The sequence below is a fragment of the Petaurus breviceps genome, unplaced genomic scaffold, assembly GCF_028583685.1.
Source record: "Petaurus breviceps papuanus isolate PSGF00001 unplaced genomic scaffold, PetGlider_PUasm1.0 79, whole genome shotgun sequence".
NCBI classification, from domain to species: Eukaryota; Metazoa; Chordata; class Mammalia; order Diprotodontia; family Petauridae; genus Petaurus; species Petaurus breviceps.
This window is the reverse complement of record NW_027186523.1, coordinates 32,153,358-32,174,083: the sequence shown is the minus strand read 5'-3', so window position 1 is coordinate 32,174,083 and position 20,726 is coordinate 32,153,358. Positions and strand designations below refer to the sequence as shown.

The window sequence follows — 20,726 nt, the reverse complement described above, 5'->3', positions numbered from 1 at the left end:
AACTTTTATAACTACGTGGGTTCTAGTACTTGCTGTTTTGCCTTGTAGCTACCCATGATCTTACATTGACATACAAAACACATATTGCAGTGTTTTCAGTATCATCATAACACCAAAGATTTTCCTATCTGCAACTTCTTGCCAACGTTTATTTACCCACACCATCCAGCTTTTTAAGATCAAGGTAGAGGGCATTTATCTTTTGTCCTTGGATCAGCGATTATAATGCAGTTGTGTCTCTTTAAGTGGATTCGAGTTGGATCCTGGGATTCTGTTCTTGCTCCTCTTTCTACAATCTCTTTCTTGCCCATTACCTTCTGTGAGGTCCAGATTCCAGAACATTGGTCCATATCTCTTTACCTGGAATCTCCTTCCTCCTTGGTTTTCCTGAGATCCTTGACACTCACACACCTTGGTAAAGCATAGCTGATTTCCTAGTCTGGCATTGTTGACTTTAATAAATTTCAGGTCCTAGTTTCTTGTCCTGCCATACTTTACAGCTGCCCATGGTCTAGCACTGAAATAAAAACATTTATAGAGTCTCCAATTTCATTTTAACATGAGAGATTCAATTTTAAATGTTGGTAATGTCAACTGGATTGGAACCAGTCTCTGACCTGTTGGTGACCAGAGCCTAATATAGCAGGCCAGAGACAGGAGAGTCTGGAATCAAACAGCAGTTTAATTTCAAAGTGAGGAAAACAGGTTTGCAAACTGAAGTCCTCTGGAGTGGGAAGACATTAGTGACTAGAATTCTTTTAAAATTTAAATTTTAAGATAAAGTAAGAGGAAAACAGCTTACTGTAGTATTTATAGAAATATTTTCATCTGATGACTGGGAAGAATTTTTATGTTTTGGCATACATTACAATTACACAAGCACAAATTCTTGAAATGTTGAGATTCTTTGAATTGCATCTACCAACAATGTTAATAAGATAGAAAGATAGGTTTAATTAATTTAGATGAACTTAACTGTATAGTACATTGTTTAAATGTTTAAATGAGTAGAACAAGCCCCAGGCTCTGAAATTAGAGAACCTGTTCTCAAATGCCACCTATGAAGTTACTGACTCAGTGTGACTTTAAGAAAGTCACAACCTTCCTAAACCTCAGGTATCTCATTTGGAATGTGGGGGGAGGGGAGTGTTACACTAGATAACTGTAATCAAGTGGTGCTTTGTAATGTGACTTTTGCATATAAAGCATTAATATTCCTTTTATTTTAATGTGATAAATGATAAGTAATATGTTTATTGGAAATGCTTTACTTTGAGCATTTAACAGGCAAACCTCAGGATGCTAATAAACAAGACCTAGATTTTTCACTACAGTCTCTTTATTTTTGCATAAATAGCTATACTGAAATCAGGGGCTGTATTGTGATTTTATTGAGATAAAATATTACTATGTAATACCATGATAAAACAATTACCATGTTATAGTGTATTCCTGCTTTGGGCAGTAATGATTATATCTTTAGTTAGTTTTAAAATCCATTTTTCAATTAATTTTTGCCCTTTTTATAAAGACTAAATGGATATTTATAGCTCTGCTGACATTGACTTTGTTTATTTTATATTTATGCTGACTTAATGTTTGAACCTATGGACTTGATAACTTTAAAAAGTAGAAGGAAATACCTGAAAAATAATTTCATTAAGCTGAAACTTACTTGCTGAATTTATAACTTAGTCTCTTTGATACCATAAGAGGGCAATGCCGTGCTTGTATTGATTACAGATCAGATTTGTTTCTCTAAAGACTTTTGTTGTAATTAGATTATATACTAACATTTGTCAAAGTAGGAGCAGTATTGTCATTAAAAAAAATCTATCAAAGAATTACAGTAAGTTTTAAAAAAAGTCTAGTCTCTTGCCTTGTTTTACTGCTGCCCATGCTTTAGTACTGAAATAAAAACAATTGTAGAGTTTTCAATTTCTTTAAAACTAAAAGATTCTGTTTTAAATGTTACTAGTAACTAGAATTTTGTTTAAATCCCCCCCTTTGGCATGTCTGCTGTCTGAACCTTCTGCTTTTAACAAATCTCCATCCTTTTTATTTTTTTCCTAGTTGAATTTTGGGGTTTTGGTACCAGTCGGCTTTGACCATTTTGTCCATGAAAAGAGCATTTTTCCCTTCAGGTCACATATTTCTTTGTTGAATCATAGCATATACCAGTGGTGCCAGATTCAAATAAAAACATGGCTACTAAACCAAATATAAAACCACATATTAACATTATCTTTGTTCTGTTGTATTTTAATTTTGTCAAATATTTCCTAATTACACTTTAATCTGGTTTGGGCTGCCTTAGCAGTCTTGTGAAACTACATCTGATATATGCCATCTAAATCTTTTCTTCTCTTCTAGAGTGTTTTTTATTACTCATGCTGAGAAAAATTTTTTTTCTCCTGAGTTTGTGGTTGTTCCAGAGACTTAATAAAGAGAAACTGGTGAAATAAGAACCTTGGGAGGAAATGACCAAGTTATCTTCGAATTTGAAATGGATCTTAGGCTTTTAGATTTAGAACTGGAAGGAACTTTGGGAGTTATTGAGTCCAAACCCCTTGTTTTACAAGAGGCCCAAGTGATTTGTCTCTAGTCATTCATTGAATATCCAAGGCAGGATTCAAACTTGGTTCTTCTTGACTCCAGATACCATGTTTTATTTACCACACTGTGAGTCATAATCTGACATCTACAATAGACTTTAAGACTTAGAGTGGATTGTGAATTTATGAAAGTTCAGGGAAGTTATGTTCCAGTGGCTTAATACTTTAAAGGGATTTTGTCATGAGATATAGAAACTTGTCAGGAAGGAAATTTTGCACCAATAATTGTAAATAATTGCAATGGAGAACATAAGGGGATGATGTTTAAAGGGAGTAATGTGGCTTCTTGGGGAGCTCTGTAATTAATTCAAATTTGAAAAAAGGACCAATACCAAAAAATGTGAATGAGAGAACATAACTTAGTTTGAATACTAGAGTGGCATGATCTATTTTTTGCATTCTTTTACCACCTTTTTTTATTTAGTATTTTATTTTTATTTCCCCCAGTTATATGTAAAAACAATTTTTTAACATTTGTTTTTAAAACTTTGGACTCCACATTCTCTCCGTTACTCCCTCTCCAGCTCCACCCTGCACCCCCCCTCCCACATTGAGAAGACAATGCATAGTCATTTCCATAATAGTCATGTTTGTCAATATCCATACTAAAATGTTAAGTCTAGAATTAAGCACGGTATTCTAGATGTGATCTGATTTTGGCCATATCTGATAACATCATTGCACAATTTGTTTCAAACTCCTGAGGCAACTCAGTATTATTTCCATTAAGAAATTAAGGTTTAGTAATTGCTTTAGGAAATATAGTGGAGTGGAATTTGAACACTGGAGCTAGTGCTTTTTAGCAGCATGTAGCTCTTTAGGTTCCTGATGGTGGCAAAGGTGTCCCCAGAGTAAAATCTTTTTGTCAGTCTAATTATTACTTTGTTTTTTTGACTCTGTTGTGGTTGGGATTTGTCCTTCCTTCTGGAAGAGAATCATGACATCAGGAAGATAATGACATGACTTGAAATTGACTTTTGATTTGAGTGAGGGAGAGCTGTGCAAAGTCAGCAGCCTCACTTTCTCCTCCAGAGTCAAATGGGTCTAGTGGCCAGAGATAGATCAGGAAGACTGGAGATGACCCAGGATGTAGTAGGAGACTTTGGCCCTTTTAAGCTAAGGTCTTTTCAAGTTCTCACTTTGAGTGAGGCAACACACATTCAGTGAATAGGCCTCTTTAAGAAGTGAGTCAAGGGGTGACCCCTTTAATAATAATTTAAAAAATAAAAATCAAACTAGGAGGGGAAGACCCTCAAGGTTGCTGGCCAAAAGAGAAATAATTACTACTTACATTCACCCTGAGCCAGGAGGACCAAAAAAGTAACCATTAAGTGGTGCTTGAGCAGGAACTTATTATTGTCCAGTCCATGAGATCCAGAGTGAATTGGGTTTAAGGTTTGGTCTTTTAGAAAGAAATCTAGCCAGTAAACACAAGTTAACTAGATAGCTTTTGACCATCAATATGTAGCTTCCTTTGAGGAGAACACCCTCAAGAGAATAAATGGAAACATGAGCTCTTCATGGCTACAAATTCTCTTCAAACTCTACTATTTGTGTATTTTGTGTAATTGTGCGATATAGTGGATAAAATGTTGGACTTGAAATCAAGAAGGCTTGAGTTTGAATCCTGCCTCAGAAGTTTTATGTTATCCTGGGCAAGTAACTTAACCTTTATTAGCCTCAGTTTGCATTGTTCAGTAATGTCTGACTCTTCATGAGCCCTTGAGCCATTGAATGCCAGGCCCTTCTGTCCTCTATTATCAGTCTGTCCAAGTTCACGTTTGTTGTTTCCATGACACTGTCTATCCATCTTATCCTCTGCTCTCCCCTTTTCCTTTTGTCTTCAATCTTTCCCAACATCACAGTCTTTTCCAGTGAGTCCTGTCTTTGCATTATGTGGTCAAAGTATTGGAATGCTGGAGAAGTGCTGGAGAAGACTCTTGAAAAGCAAGGAGATAAAATGAGTCGATACTTAAAGAAATTGTCAGGAAATTTACTGGTCAAATACTGAAGCTGAAGTTTAAATACTTTAGCTTCTGTTTTCCCAGCTGTGAAATGGTTATAATAATAGAACCTAATTCACAGGGTTGTTGGTGAGGATCAAATGAAATAACATATAAAGCACTTTGCCAACTTTAAAGTGGCATATACATGATAACCATTGTTAATAATTATTTGTCATAATTCTCTGTAGGATTATCCAAGTATGTTTGTCTTCTAAATCAGCATTGCCTTTGTCTGTCTTTTATCTCTGCCTGGCAAGGAGAATTAAGTGGTTTTTGGCTAGGTTGGTTTCTGGGTGCTTTGAACCTTCTTATTGGGATGACTACTTCACATCAATTAAACTTTTCAAGGAAATGATGATAATCAAAGTCAATATCTTTGTCTTTTTTCTGCTTAACATTTTAAAACATTCAATATAAGTATGAACATATAAGTATGAACAGGTCAGGTTGATGTTGTTGCAGTTGTCCATTTTGTTTACTTGTTTTGGAGGATTTTGTCAAGTTTTCAACCAGCAGAATATAAACTCTTTGAATACAAAGATACTTGCATTTTTGCTTTGGTATCCCTAGCACTTAGCATAATGTCTGGCACATGGGTGCACATACATGCCTGCTGAATTAAATTGCCTTAAATTGAAAATTCTTCCTAGATTCTGGCTTGTCATTTTCTGTTGTACATGTTTGTGCATAAACTAAAGTTTTCTTTATAGTATACCTTTTTCTTTTGTTAAGCTCGAACTTACTGTAAGGTGAGATAACCACAAGGTACATGATGAAATCATTTCCTCCATTTGTTTGCCTAAGAAGAACCTGTGAGCCCTCCTTCTATGAAAAAGCATCTTTTTGGCTTCTATTTTTCCTTCATTTATCTTGAAGAAGTCACTAACAGTGTGATTGAGTTCTTCTAAGAATATCTTACTTCACTAGTCATTGTGCAAAGACCATACATTTAAAGAACTAAAAATTAATTTAGTGTTTATACATAGTATACTCATATATGCACTGTGTAGCTCATAGCATCCTTTTTTTAGCCACCTTTTTTTTTTCTATTACCATCTCCAGCTACCATGGAAGCAAGCTGCTAAATGAATACAAAGCAAGGAAAAATAGTCCCTGCCTTCAAAGGGCTTGTATTTTAAGCTTAAGGTTTGTTTTATTTATGACAGGTCCCTCCCTGAATCTCCCTTCCTTCTTAGACTTCCTTTCCCCTTCTTCCTATTCCTATCTGTATCATTGTTCAGTTCAATTTATTCGTTAAGTGAAACTTTATATGTGCATATATATATATATATTTTTTTTTTTGCCCTCTTTTGACCAGGAAGCAACAGGCAAACAGCTACGTATGTGTAAGAGTGTGTGTGTGTGTGTGTGTGTGTGTGTGTGTGTTTATACATATACAAATATAGAGATATATATATATATATACGCACATTTATTTACCTATCTCTATTGTAAATCAGAAGTAATCTGTGAGTGAAGATGCTTTTCGTGAAGGAAGGGCAGGGGCAGGACTGGGAAAGGCCTCTACCAAAAGGCAAGATTTCAGTTGACTCTTGAAGGAGACCAGAGAAGCAAGAAGGTGACAGTGAGGAGGGAGTGCATTCCAGCCATGGGGAGTAGCCAGCAAAAAGACATGGAGTTGGGAGATGGAGTGTTGTACTTGAGAAACAGTAAGAAATTTAGTTTTCTGACAAGATGAAACATTAAATTTATCTACAGAAACATTTTCCCCCTAAAACCAAACTCAAAAAGAGAATAAAGAGAAATGCACTGTTTGTCCTTATATAGGTCCTTTCCTGTTGATCATGTGTGGGAAATAGGCCTGTGCTTTGGCCCCTTCTGATGGGCTGTATTTGCCCTGGATCTTTACTAAAGCACTTGCACAACCAGAGCTTCCTGGTTGGTCTCTTTGTCCCTGTGACAGTTGGATGAACTAGGAAGAGCACTTCCTTTTGTGGCCTATAAGGATTGTGCAGAGACAACTTTCTGTCTCACTTTTTTGAAATTGACTCTGATGTCATATACCCCATACAAACTGCCCCTTAGACTTTTTTGATAGGGTATATAACGTTTGTTGCTGTGGAGTGTTGAGGTGCCTCATTGGTTCAACTTTCTGCTTCCTCCTCCCTGCTAAATTGGTGATGCTGAATACTGCGCAGCCTTGCCTGTTTCCTCCCAGAGAGGAAGTTTAGAGTGGGATCGTTTCTTTAGACATCACTCTTTCCTCCTTATCTCATTCTTTCTGGAGATTTGATCAGCCACATACTGTTAAATCAATTAGGTTAATTTTATCCTAGAAGCAGTATGATGACCCTGATGTCCATGTGGTAACCTCCTTAACTATTTTACGGAGTTTATTTATCATGAAAAATGAGTAATACAATCACTATAGCTCAGAAACCCCAGTAAGGAAAAATTGCTAACATTTATATGAGGCTTGTCTTTTTGCCCTAATTAAATATTTTTGTATATTTCCAGCTAATCCCTGACTTTTATGTATTTAAGGCAAGATCAGGATAAATGTAGCTGTGTATATTACAGTGTTTGTTACTGGATAGGCATGGTAAGGGAAAGTTAAGGAAAGAACAGGACCTTTTTTGGGGAACTTCTTTCAGTCTTGGAAAAGTTGTGTAAAACCAGTAACTTCAGCCCTTATCCCAAACAAAGACACTTCATCTCCTAATTCTGGGCATTTTCACTGATTGTAAATGCCCTTTATCTCCATCTCTACCTCTTGTAATCTTTTATATCCCAGCTAAAATTCTACTTCCTATAGGAAGACTTTCCTGATATTTCTTAATTCTAGTGCCTTACCTCCATTGATTATTTCTAATTTATTCTATATATAGCTTGTCTGTACATAGTGATTTATTTCTCCCATTAGATTGTGATCTTCTTGAGTGCTGGGACCATCTTTTATCTTTCTTTGTGTCCCTACTGCATAGCCTAATGCCTGGTATGGAGTAGGCACTTAATAAATGTTTATCATCTGTCTGCTTTGTAAATGTAGTAGAGGAATGATGGCCCACCTTGATCTCTCCTCTGTTGCAGCTCTTCCCTCCTTTTTTTTTTTTTCCTATTGGTTGATCCCTCTGTGCTGCCAAATGCCTTTTCATTTTGTTTCCTTAAAATCCAGGTGGGATTAGGGACACTGTATCTCCACTTCTTTCTCTGTTTTCCTTCTCATAGGCTGTGCTGCTTTTAAAAAAACTCCTGGCCAGGATTCAAAGATTGATATAATTTACTTCACTCTTAGGGTTGGAAGGGAATACTTGTCCTTCTGAACTTAAAAACACCAGCATGAGAGATCTGGTAGTGTTATTAAGAAGAAGAGTAAACATTTCTCTTTTTAAAAAAAATTTAGTGAGCAGTAATACTGGAGTATAAAATTGTATTCTATAGGAAGAAAGATTGAGCTAATGGAAATCCTGTGGTGTCTTGGAATCCCAGTAGCAAATGGCTATAATTATTTTTCATTTTATCTGAAGAGACAGAAAGTATAGTAATAGAAGACTGATTAAGGAAACTATGACAATGCTTTTGTCTTTGTATTTAATTAATTTTCCCCTCTCTATTTTTAGATCATCAACAAAAAGTATGGAAGAAATCCAAGGGGACAGCGAGACCTCTGTAACAATCAGTAACAGCCACCTCTTGGAAGAAGTGAAAAAGAAATGCAAGGATTCAAGCAAACGTAACATCAAAGATTCTGAGAGGTCATGCAGAAAAAGCTTCAGACTAGACTATAGGTTAGAGGAAGCTGTAACTAAATCACAGAAAGGAAAGGATGGTAGATACATCAACCCTTGGCCAACATGGAAATATCCATCTCTTTCAGAGGTTTTGAAATGGGTAATACTGGAAAAAGATAACAGCAAGATTCCACGTTGTAAAGAGGTAGATGATTTTATTTAGTGTCTTGTATTTTCTTACTATAACTATAATATTGGGTTATAACACTGAATTATCATAGTTAAATTAATTATCTCAGTGAGCTCTTAGAGAATAAGCTATAACTGTGGTCTTAATGTGCTTTGCTTAGGTGATTTGACCATTCTGCCCCTCTGTCAATCAGGAATTGAAATTACAGGGGCAATTTTAAAGTTATTCTTCCACAAACATCTTTACATTGGGCCCATGGGATATTAGTGTCTCTTATGAATTGGCACTTTTTCAATTTCATTTTTCAAAATTGCTGGTTAAAAGAAGTATATGTCTAATTTTACTTATGGTAGAATTTAACATTATTTGTCAAAAGGAAATCAGGTAAAATCCAGAGTATCTGTCTGTCTGTCTATCTATTTCTCTCTATCTACCTCTCTTTCCCCATATATATGTATGTGTGTGTATATATATATACTTATCTACCTATTTCTATCTTTATCTATCTCTATCAATCTATTTGTCTGTGTGTGGATCAGCAACTCAATCACTACTTCTAGAAGAAAAAACTTAGAGCACCTAGCCATGGTTTCATATTGTATATGAAATACAGCCATTTATTTTATCCTTCAACAGATTTTAGGTAGTATACATGTGGCATTTATGGACTTTACAATTTATTATTGGTATTGGGAATACTATGTAGCTTTGCAGACTATTATAAAATACTGAGAGGTTTACTTTGGTGATTTTTTTATAATCAACTTCAGTTCTCTGTTTTTTTAATACTTTCTTAGAAGAATAAAGATAAGGGAAAATTTTAAAATAAAACCAAACTCTTATTTTCAACAACTTTCTAAAACAGTAATTAGTGGCAGTTGTCAGTGAAAAATTGTTTTTATCCTAATATGGTACCTATGAGGTGCATTATTAGTACTAGTTCAAATATTTGACTCAGGCACCTGGGTCCATAGGGTACTAAGTCCTTGGAAAATGATTTTAATGTGAATACATTTTTCATATTAGGGAAACAGTAATGAGTATTCTGGTTGTATGTAAAGGTATACAATACTGGGTAGGGAAAAATAAGTGAATTAGGTGAAAGTAGTGCCAGAGTTATGAGGCTTGTAAAAATGAACATTATTGGAGCTTATTTTCTTTTTCTTTTCTTATTCCTAAAACTTCTCTTTATATTTCTATAGAATCAAATCTACTTAAATAGGTATATATGATTCTTCTTTTAACGCAGTCATTGATAGATATATGGTTTTTAACCAGATATCCTGGTTGATTAGGGAAACGAATTACTGTGTTAATTTCTCTCAGCTAGAGTTATAAAGTATATATCAATCTTTGATTCTGTAAGAATCCTGAATTTAGAGTTTTGATCTGTAACTACACCAGCTTCTAATTCTGAAAATCAATGGATAGAACAGTAAGTAGGCATATTATTACTGTCTCTACTGCCTATTCAAACTTCCAAATTTTTTCTTCACTTTTTTTTCAACAAAACTCAATTTGTTTGACTCCTGCTACAGTAGCTTTCGATCCACAAGAGTAGGATACTGCAGTACTTTGTGCTCAAGGGCCTTGTTCTTCATCAAAACTATTCAGTAGTATGCAACAAGGGGCCTCATTTCAGCATTCTTTTTGTAGATTTGAGAAATAGCTGCATCTGCAATCCTTTTACTCATTTTTTCACAGGAATCTCATAATCATATTCATTCATATTTCCAGTTTGCAGCCTCAAAGTGAGTTTTTTATACCTGAGACTTGCTTTCAGCCATGATTTCTGTCATCACAAAGTGAATGTTTTCAGTTATTTTGGTTACATCACTGTGCTAGAATTCAGTGACGTGTGTATTTCATTCTGTGTGACAGTTACTGCACAGTCTTTGCTTGTATATCTACTGATATAAGGCCACTATGGGTAGTAGCTTTAAAAACATATTCTCTGGGGTAAAGATGAGCTTCTGGGGAAAAGATGATAATATGGTGATCAAAGCTGGTCAAGCTCTGACTAAACTGTCCCTGACAAGATCTCCGCAGCACTAGAAACTATTTTCTTTTTTTTTTTTGTAAATAGTATTTTACTTTTTCCCAATTACATGTAAAGATAATTTTCAGCATTCACTTTTATAAGATTTTGAGTTCCAAATTTTTCTCCTCCCTTCCTTCTTGCCTCTCTCTCCAAGAGAGCAGATGATCTGATATGGGTTATACATGTACAATCATATTACTCATATTTCTTTCTTTTTTTTGTTGTTGCTTTTTTTGGAGGGGGAAAGGTAAGGCAATTGGGGTTAAGTGACTTGCCCAAGGTCACACAGCTAGTTTTGTGTTAAGTGTCTGAGGCTGGATTTGAACTCAGGTCCTCCTGACTCCAGGGCCAGTGCTCTATTCATTGTGCTACCTAGATGCCCCATTAATCCTATTTCTGCATATCAGTTATGTTGTGAAAGAAGAATAAGAACAAAATGGAAAAAACCACGAGAAAGAAAAATCTGCATTTCAGTAGTAATTGAGGGCATTTTCTAATTATAGAAAGCTTTAATTTCTTTATCTGAAAACTGTCTGTTCACATCCTTTGACAATTTATCAATTGGGGAATGGCTTATGTTCTTATAAACTTGAATCAGTTCTCTATATATTTGAGAAATGAGACCTTTATCAGAAACACTGGTTGTAAAAATTCAACATTGATTTTCACTAAGATTTTGAGTTCCAAATTTTTCTCCCTCCCTCCCCAAGACGGCAAGCATTCTGATATGGGCTATGCATGTGCAATCACATTAAATATATTTCCACATTAGTCAGGTCATGAAAGAAGAAACAAAAGGGAAAAGCCACAAAAAAAAAAAAAAAAAAAACCCAAAAAAAAAAAAAAAAACAAAACCCTGAACAAAAGTGAAAATAGAATGCTTTCATCTGCATTCAGACTCTGTAGTTCTTGCTCAGGATGTGAATAGCATTTTCTATCATGAGTCTTTGGAATTAACTATTTTCTTTAAAGAGAAAGAAGGGGAAGGGGAGGAGGGGAGAGATGGACACACTCCAGTGCACGCGCGCGCGCGCACACACACACACACACACACACACACACGAGTAGCGAAGAGGCCTGCCTCTGGAATGTTTCAGTCAGTGAAGAAGAGAAGGTAACTAGATTAAAGTAATACAAAACAAAATGGAAAGTTATTCCCTTTGATCACTAATTTGTTGGCATAGTAGTTAATGATTTTTACTTGAGACTAAGTTGGATCTAGACCCGAGTTGGTCTCTTTTGGATTCCCTAGACCAGGGGTGACAAACCTGTGGCCTTCTAGGTCTTTGGATGTGGCCTTTTGACTTATTTCAAGTTTTACAGAACAAATTCTTTTATTAAGATTTGTTCTGTGAAGTTTGGATTTCATCAAAGGGCCACACTTGAGGACCCAGAGGGCCATGTGTGGCCTCAAGGCCACAGGTTTCCCACCCCTACCCTAGACCTTTGTGGACCTCCCAGAGTTGTTTGACTTTACAATCATGGAGGAGGAATTTGGATACTTGGACCCTACGTACAAATTTAGATTCTGACTTCATTATATACAATTAGACCAATGAGGTCAGATTTTATAAAATCTGTGAGTTGTACAGTACTTTCAATCAACCTAAGCTGCTTGCTGCTACAAAATGCCTATCTCTTGAACAATAATATTGTAATATGGCAGTAAATCATATATTTTGGAAAAATTAAAATTTTAGGTGACTCAAAGGGCAATAGAATGATGAATAATTGATACAAGTAGACCATAGAATATTATCAAAAATAACTTGGGTATGAGGACCCAGAAACTACCTTACTCAGAAAACATTTGATTCTCCGTTTCAAGCAGTCAAATATGGAACCCAAAGGCAACACTGATTTGTAAACACTTCAGAGATGGCAGAAGGTTAGGAGTAGTATTATCTCATTTAACATAAATATTTGGAGGTTTAAAAAATTTTAGGAAACTTTGACATGAGACTCAACTAAGCTTCACCATTCTGAAAGTATTTTTATATTTATTTTTGCTTTTTGGAGGGCAATTGGGGGTTAAGTGACTTGCCCAAGATTACACGACTATTTTTTGTGTTAAGTGTCTGAGGCCGGATTCAAACCCAGGTCCTCCTGACTCCAGGGCCGGTGCTCTATTCACTGCGCCACCTAGCCATCCCATTCTAAAAGTATTTATAAGTGATGGCAGAAGGACAGCAAATAGAAGGAGGAAAATTTGTCAACATTTTTATAATAATTTATTTTAATCACCAATGATAATTTGGACCCCAACACAATAGTCTTTAATGTGCTAAATTAGAAGGAAGAAAATTACAATTAAGGAGACAATTCTGGGAAGAATAGATGAACCATAGTACCAAGGGTGGTGAGCCTATGACCTCCAGGCCACATGTGGCCCTCTAGGTCCTCAAGTACAGCCATTTGACAGAATCTAAACTTCACAGAACAAGTCCCTTTAAAAAAAGGGATTTGTTCTGTAGATCTTGGACTCAGTTGAGAGGTTGCAGCCAAGGACCTAAAAGGCCACATGTTCCCCACCGCTGAAACATACTAAGTATAAGAGAATCTGGTACTGGAGACAACACACTCTTGAAAGTATTAAGGTAGATTAGGATTAGATAAATGAGGTATAGAGTTAAAGAGAATTTTTTTCTATGGACATCACGGTACTGTGGAAATGGTTTTAGATTAGGAGTCAGAAGACATGGAATGTAGTCCTCCGCTGGTAAGCTATTATTTTATAATCTTGGGAAAGTAACTTACAGTTCTCTTTGTTTCTTAATATTAAAGGGGTGGCCATAAGGGAAAATACATGTAAAGCAACCTGCAAATATAAACTGTTGTAGTTTAGAATAGTATCCAAAAGCTCTTGTTGCTGCTGCTATTTCATTTCAGTCTGACTTTTTGTGACCTCATTTGGGGTTTTCTTGATAAAGATACTTGAGTGGTTTGCCACTTCCTTCTCTAACTCAGTTAAAGATGAGGAAACTGGGGTGGCTAGGTGGTGCAATGAATAGAGCACTGGCCTTGGAGTCAGGAGGACCTGAGTTCAAATCTGGCCTCAGACACTTAACACTTACTAGCCATGTGACTTTGGGCAAGTCACTTAATCACAATTGCCCTCCCCCCAAAAAAGCAAAAAAATAAAAAATAAAGATGAGGAAACTGAGGCAAACAAGGTTAAATGACATAAGTGACAGAGTGTCTGAGGCCAGATTTGAACTCAGGAAGATGTTTTCCTCATTCTAGGCCCAGTGTTCTAGCCAGTGTGCCACCTAGCTGCCCATGCAAAAACATGAATTACATACATTTCCCTTTACACTTGTGCTGCTTCAGAGGCTGTATTATATTTAAATATAATCTGAAGATTGTAGATATAAATCACAAGGTCACAAGTTTAGAGCTGGAAGGGACTTTAGAGGCCATCCAATCCATCTCCTTCATTTTGCAAATCAGAAAACTGAAGCAGACGGAGGTTAAATGACTTTCCAGAATCACACAGGTAGTAAATATCAGAAGTAGGATTTGAACCCAAGTTTTATGACTGCAGAACCAGTACTCCTTCTACTGTTATCACAATTCCTAGAACAAGCTCAACATTTGGGACAGAAATGAAGGGGGACAGAATAGCACTCATATGTTATTGTTTATTTTGCAAGTTCTCTGATAAATCTTGATGGAGATAATTGTGGCAAGTCTTGAAATAAAACCCAGTAATTCAGCAGGACCGATTCTCTTGTTGACACAGTTACATGGTGAATGATGAGACACTTGGCATATGCTCTTGGCTTTTATCCACCAGCCATTTGCTTCACGGTGTCTCTAGTCTTTAGCCATGCCTTCAGTATGGCTGTTTGCTTGAGGCTGATGAACTCCAATAGTGACAATGTATTAGTTTTCAACCCCCAAATCCCTCAAATCCAACCAAGGTAATTGCAGACCCAGACGAGCATTTGGCAGTCTGCATGTTGTATACAGTTGGCACAGATTTTTACAGAGGAAACTTAAAAGAAGTCTTTACCCTCTTGTGTTATTATTGGGGTAGCCTTATCATTGATTGTACATAGTTTATCTTGTGCAGGATGAATATTAATAGGTTGATACTGTACCTGAAGACTGTGACCCTGGAAGTTTTTATTTCAAATTTTTTTTCTACTCCTCCCAGATGTTTCAAAATGATATAGATTTTCTGAGGCCTTTCTTCCAAGTTTATGACCTCTTTAGTCCAGTACATAACAAACATTTAGTAAATGTCTACCATGTGTAGAGTTTTATATTAAGTGCTGAAGGATATAAAAGTAAGAAAATTTCTTGCTTTTAAGTTGTTATATATATATGTATATGTATACACACACACACACACACACACACACACATGAATAGCTACAGTACAAGATGAGATATAATATGTGCATAGGAGAGAGAAAAAGTACCATGAGATCCAAGGGAGGAAAAATTACTTTCTGGTAGGGGGATCAGGGAAGGTATCATGATGAATGATTACGCATTTGAGTTGGCACTTATAGAATGGATAGGATTTTAGTAGAAGATGGGGCAGTGGGGTAAAGAGGTCATTCCAAAGACAAAAGATGGTTGGAACAAGGACATGAAAGTAGGTAAGGAAAAGGCCAGTTCAGAAAATTGTCCATTTTGGCAGTCACATGGGAAAGGGGTAGTGTAGAGTAAAGCTAGAAAAGTAGGTTGGACCTCGATTGTGAAGGGACTTTGAATAATAATCTAAGGAATTTGTACTTTATTTGGTAGAGAGCAAAGGTTTTTGAAGAGGGGAGTAACATGATCAGAGCTGTGCAGTAAGAAAATCAACATGGCAGTGATATGTAAGTTAGGCTGGAGTGGGGAGAAGGTGAAGAACTGCTTAGAAGTATACTATAATAGGTACGATACATACAAGTCGTGATGGTGGCCTGATTGGGTGGTTGCAGTGGGAATGAAAGAGAGGTTATATATTCAAGTAATACTATGTAAAAGTAACAGTAAAGTCCCCACTTATTAGAGCCTGATGTGTGAAAAGCACTGTGGCAGCAGACGCTGGAAGTGATACTCAGTTTAGATGAAGCACATTGGGAATAAGACATAAACTCACTTCAGTTCGACAAACCTTTTGTTAAACCTGTCACTGAAGTACTGTGCTACACACAAAGATGCAATGTGGTATAAGTGGATTACAGAGTTGCAGAACAAAATGTCACATGAGGTCTGGGGGAAGATGATTTTAGAGAAGTCAGGTTTTAGAGGGGACTATTGGGTTGAACTTTAGGAGATGAGTAGGAATTTAAGTGAAAAGGAATGGGGCACTTTTGGAATAGGGAGCAGGCTGAGGAATTGCAGAAGGGGGTGTTTCAGGGCATAGAATAGTTCATTTTGGCTAGAGTAGAGAATTATGGGGAGTAGCAATATGAAATAAAGCAGAGTAGCTCTTGAATGGCAGGCAAGGAATTTGAATTTTACTGGATATCCACTGAATACTTTTTGATATAGAAGTGCCCTGGCTTAATCCATGTGTAGAAAAGATATTTTGTTAGTGTTAAGATGGATGGATTGGGAAAGGGGGAGAAAGTGAAGACAGGAGGCTTTTAAAAGTTTTAGTACAATTGGATAGCAATAAAATGCCTGTCTTAGGGTGATTGCAGTGAGAATAGAGAAGAGAAGACTGAAGGTACAAGGGATGTTTTGGAGGTGGAATTGACAGTATTGGGTAGCTGATTGAACAGTGAGAGGTGAGAGAGAGAGAAGAGTTGAATGCCAAGATTGCAAACAGGACTAATGGTGTTATCAAAGATAGTAAGAATGAAATCATATGCAAAGCAGATATAAGGGGGGAAATGTGGCAAGCTCCATCTTGGAGTTTGAGGTGCTGGTGAACATCTAGGTGGAGACAGGAAGACATTTTCTAATAGAGATAAATAGTTAAAGAGTATGAACAAACAATCTCAGAAAAAGAATTGCAAACTCTTACCAACCATAAGTGAGAATATTTCAAATCACCAATAAGAGAAATGTAAATTGGAACAATTCTCAGGTTTCTACTCACTGCCAGCAAATTGACAAAATGACAGAAGACGAAAATAATCAGGCAAAAATGAATTGTTGATGGAATTGTGAACTGGTCAAACCATTTTGGAATGCAGTTTGGAATTATTGAGGAAAGTGACTAAAACATCCATACCCATTGACCTAGAGATCACAAAGCTATGTATAAACCTCAGAGAAGTCAAAGTCGAAAAGAAAGGCTCTGTGTGTGTGTGTGCCTATAGGCTAAAGAAGTTACAGTATACATTACTGCATCATAAGAAATGATTAATATAATGAATATAGAGAAGCATTGGAAGACTTAAATGAGTTGAAGCAAAGTGACATAAGCAGAACTAGGAAACCAGTACACAAAGTTGCAAACATGTAAATGAAAATATTAAGACCTTAATACTAAATGTTTCCAATGAACTCTGCCTTCATCAAATCTCATCTGGTTATTTTGTCCAGTTCTGGGCACTCTGGTTTAAGAGGGACCTTGATAGGGTGGAGAATGTCCAGAAAAGCTCACTTAGAATGGCGAAGGGCATTGAATCTATGACATGAGAATTGGTTGAAGGAAATGGCATGCTTAGCCTGATCAAAAGAACATCGGGGGAGGGAGGACTTGTTAACTGTTTTAAGGTATTTGAAGGGCTGTCATTCGAGGAGGGAATAGATTTGTTCTTTTTTTTTTTGGATCCAAAGGACAGAACCAGTAGAAATGAGTGGAATTTGCAAAGGAGTCAATTTAGGATTAATGTCAAAAAAATCTTCCTAACAATTAGAGTTGTCTGGATGGGCTGCTTCCAGATCCGAGTGGTTTCCTTTCCTTGGAAGTCTTCAGATCAATGCTTGAACAACTACTTGTTGGGTATGTTTTAATGAAGGTTCCTTTCTTGTATATACTAAACAACATAGCCATAAGGTTTTTTTTTTTCAAATCTAGAATTCTGTGATTCTGTGAAATAAAATGACCAAGCTTGCCCCCCAAAACAGATATGAGAATATATGTACTTCTTTTACTTCCTTGCAGAGGTAGGGGACTGTGGGTTTGAAACACTACATAGGAGCAACTAGGTGGTATAGTGGACAGAGCACTGGGACTGGAGTCAGGAATAGCTTTCAAATCCAGACTCACTAGCTGTGTGAAATTGGGCAAGTCACTTAATGTCTGCTTGCCTCAGTTTCGTCATCTGTAAAATTGGGATAATAACAGCATCTACTTCCCCGGGTGTTATGAGGATCAAATTAGATAATAGCTGTAAAGCACTTAGCATGTGTTTGGCACATATTAAGTACTTAATAATAATAATAATAATAATTACTATTACTTGGTTGATTAGTAGGTTAGTTTTGAAGAGCTATTTTTTTCTTCCTTTTAAAGTCTTTGTTATAAAGTATAGTTCTCTGATTAGCCTTTCAAAAACCATTTAGATTTTTATTTTTTTCCTTAGAGTAAAAATTTCATTTCTAGTTTTCAAATTATTTGGTGCAATGGCTGGTCGCATATTGCAGAATCTCATAGTTGGAGGGGACCTCAGAGGTCATCTCATTTAGCCAGCCTTTCTTCCAACAGGAATCCCATTTATAGCATGTTTGAACAGAGGCAATTGAAAAACCTCAGTAATGGGAACTTATTTCTTTAAAAGGAAACCCATTCCATTTTTGGACAACTCTAATTGTTAGGTGTTTTTTCCTCTAACTGAGCCTAAATCTACCTTTCTGCTTCTTTCCTCCTAGTGATGCCCAAGAGGGACAGGAAGAACAGGGTTAATCCTTGTTCAGCCTTATAACCCTTCAGAAATTTGAGTTCAGCTATTATGTGCTTCCTGAGTCTTCTCATCTTTAGGCTAAATGTGTCCCTTTATTTCAACCCCATTTCATTTGGCTCCTCTCACCATCCTGATCAATGATCAATCCTCTGGATATGTCCCAGCTTGTCACTGTCTTCCCCTGAAATGTGGTACCTCCAGTTGAACACAGTTCCAGTAATGCTCTGATCAGAGCAGAGTATAGCAGGACTGTCATCTGCATTACCCTGGACTTTACCTGTTTCTTAATGCAGCCTACGATTGTAAAAACTCTTTTGGCTGCCAGCTTATATACTGTTGACTCGTACTGAACTTGAACACACTATTGTCTATTCCTGGCTAAATTTTATCTGATTCATTTTTATTCATTTTTCTAGCCCATTGAGATCCTTTTGGATACTAACTCTGCTAACTCATGCTTTCATTGTCCCTCCCAATTTTGTGTCATTTTCAAATTTGTTAAGCATGCCTTTGGTGTCTTCACCTAAGTCACTGATAAAATATTGAACCAGTGGTGATATGGTAGGAGTGGATGCAATTAACATAGGAGAGTTTAGATGACAGGACTTTGGCTCCTCCTTCTAAGATTCTTGTTTTTCAGAGAAAATCCCTGCTCCTATTCATTTTCTCCAGCTAGGCTGTTCTAAGAGTACAAAAAAGTACCTGCTGATTTTTAGTGGTGTGAGTCATTTCTTAAGAGGTCTTTTTTGGGGGTAGCTAGGTGGCGCAGTGAATAGAGCACCAACCCTGAAGTCAGGAGGACCTGAGTTAAAATCTCGCCTCAGACACTTAATGAATGCTTCCTTAGCCATGTGATTTTGGGCAAGTCACTTAACTAATCCCAATTGTCCTGCATTCCCCCTCCAAAAAGCAAAAAAAAAAAGGTCTTTTTTGTTCTCAGCCTTACAATATTAGTGGAACCTTCTTGGTTAAGGAGCTGTGCCTTGCATTCTCTATCACATATTTTCCTCAATATCAACTAGGTGATAATTTTGAAGGTTACATGATGAACTTCAAACAACTTTGATGATGGGCCTTGTAAAAAATATTGTAGAAGTTATTGATAGATTATTTATTCTCCACAGCTATAAAGTCATTTTTCATATTATGTTCATAGCCCTTTACTAATACTTTTTAAAATTCAACAATATCCAGAGACTTCTTGTCATTGACTCTCCTGATAATTATATAATGATAGGGTCTTATGCTTGTATGGGTGACCAAGATCAACTGATGATGAGTGATAAGAACTTCTTTGACACCCTGGGATTCCTTGTGATGTTTTTTTGAATAGTATAATTTGTCAAGCTAGGTATTCTTATAGACTCTGGACTCTGCAACTCTGAATTTGGAAGCAAAGAATCATTGTACCTCATGGCAGCCTGATTTAGGTTTGGAATGTTTGAACTGATTAACCTATTTTATAGAGTATTTCTTTGTTTTGTTGATCCTCTTGGCAAGAGGTCTCTGCTTATAGTATTAGAAATTTCTCATGTATTATGAGGCATGTAGTAATACCTTTATTTTTTTATTTATTTATTTTTACTAAATTTGTTTCAGGCTAATGAAATTTCAGATTTGGCTCCATTATGTATGTAGCCCACTTATAAAGGCTTCATTATGAATTCCACATATAAAGTGATTCTTTTACTATTGTTGTTAAGTTGTTTCAGTTGTGTTTGATTCTTTGTGACCCCATTTGGGTTTTCTTGGCAAAGATACTGGAGTGGTTTGCCATTCCCTTCTCCAGCTCATTTTACAGATAAGGAAACTGAGACAAACAGGGTTAAATGACTTGCCCAGTGTCACACAGCTGGAAGGTGTCTGAGGCCATATTTGATCTCTGGGAGATGAGTCTTCCTGCTTCCCTGCACAGTGCTCTGTCCACTTGCACCACCTAGCTGCCCAAGGTGATTTCTACATGTCATCTAAAAACTAAAACTTGCATTAAGATATTCTCTCATATATATGCAACAGCACCCTTACCAGGCTATTAATCCTATTTGTAAGATGCAAAAGTGAGTCTGGTCTGGAGAAGTAGCTTTCAGTAGTGTCTCAAATTCAACAAATGTCTTAGCCTTGGATGAATCAGGGTTGATCTGGCCACATCTTAAATAATTGCTTTCTTACATGTGATATTAATAATATGATTATAGGCAATATTTAGGTTTCTACAAAGCCAGATTTGATTATTATTAGCTAATATTTATAAAGCATTTTAAGGTTTTCAGAGTGCTTTACAGATGGGAATATTGAAAATGAGAAGTTAAGTGACTTCCCTAGGGTCACACAGTTAGCAAGTATTTGAGGCAGAATTTGAACTTAACACTTTCCCCAGTACAAG

General features: G+C 36.4%; 1 protein-coding gene across 3 annotated transcripts in view; it reads left to right on the top strand.

The window, feature by feature from the left end:
* The window catches only part of LOC138175896 (N-acyl-phosphatidylethanolamine-hydrolyzing phospholipase D-like), a 103,273-nt gene that overhangs the window by 59,302 nt on the left and 23,245 nt on the right, over window positions 1-20,726 (top strand). For all 3 annotated transcript variants that reach the window (XM_069106549.1, XM_069106547.1, XM_069106548.1), the window contains exon 2: window positions 8,203-8,518. In XM_069106549.1, the coding sequence (XP_068962650.1) occupies window positions 8,219-8,518 (300 nt within the window). In that variant the 5' untranslated portion in view covers window positions 8,203-8,218. The remainder of the gene's footprint in view (window positions 1-8,202; window positions 8,519-20,726) is intronic.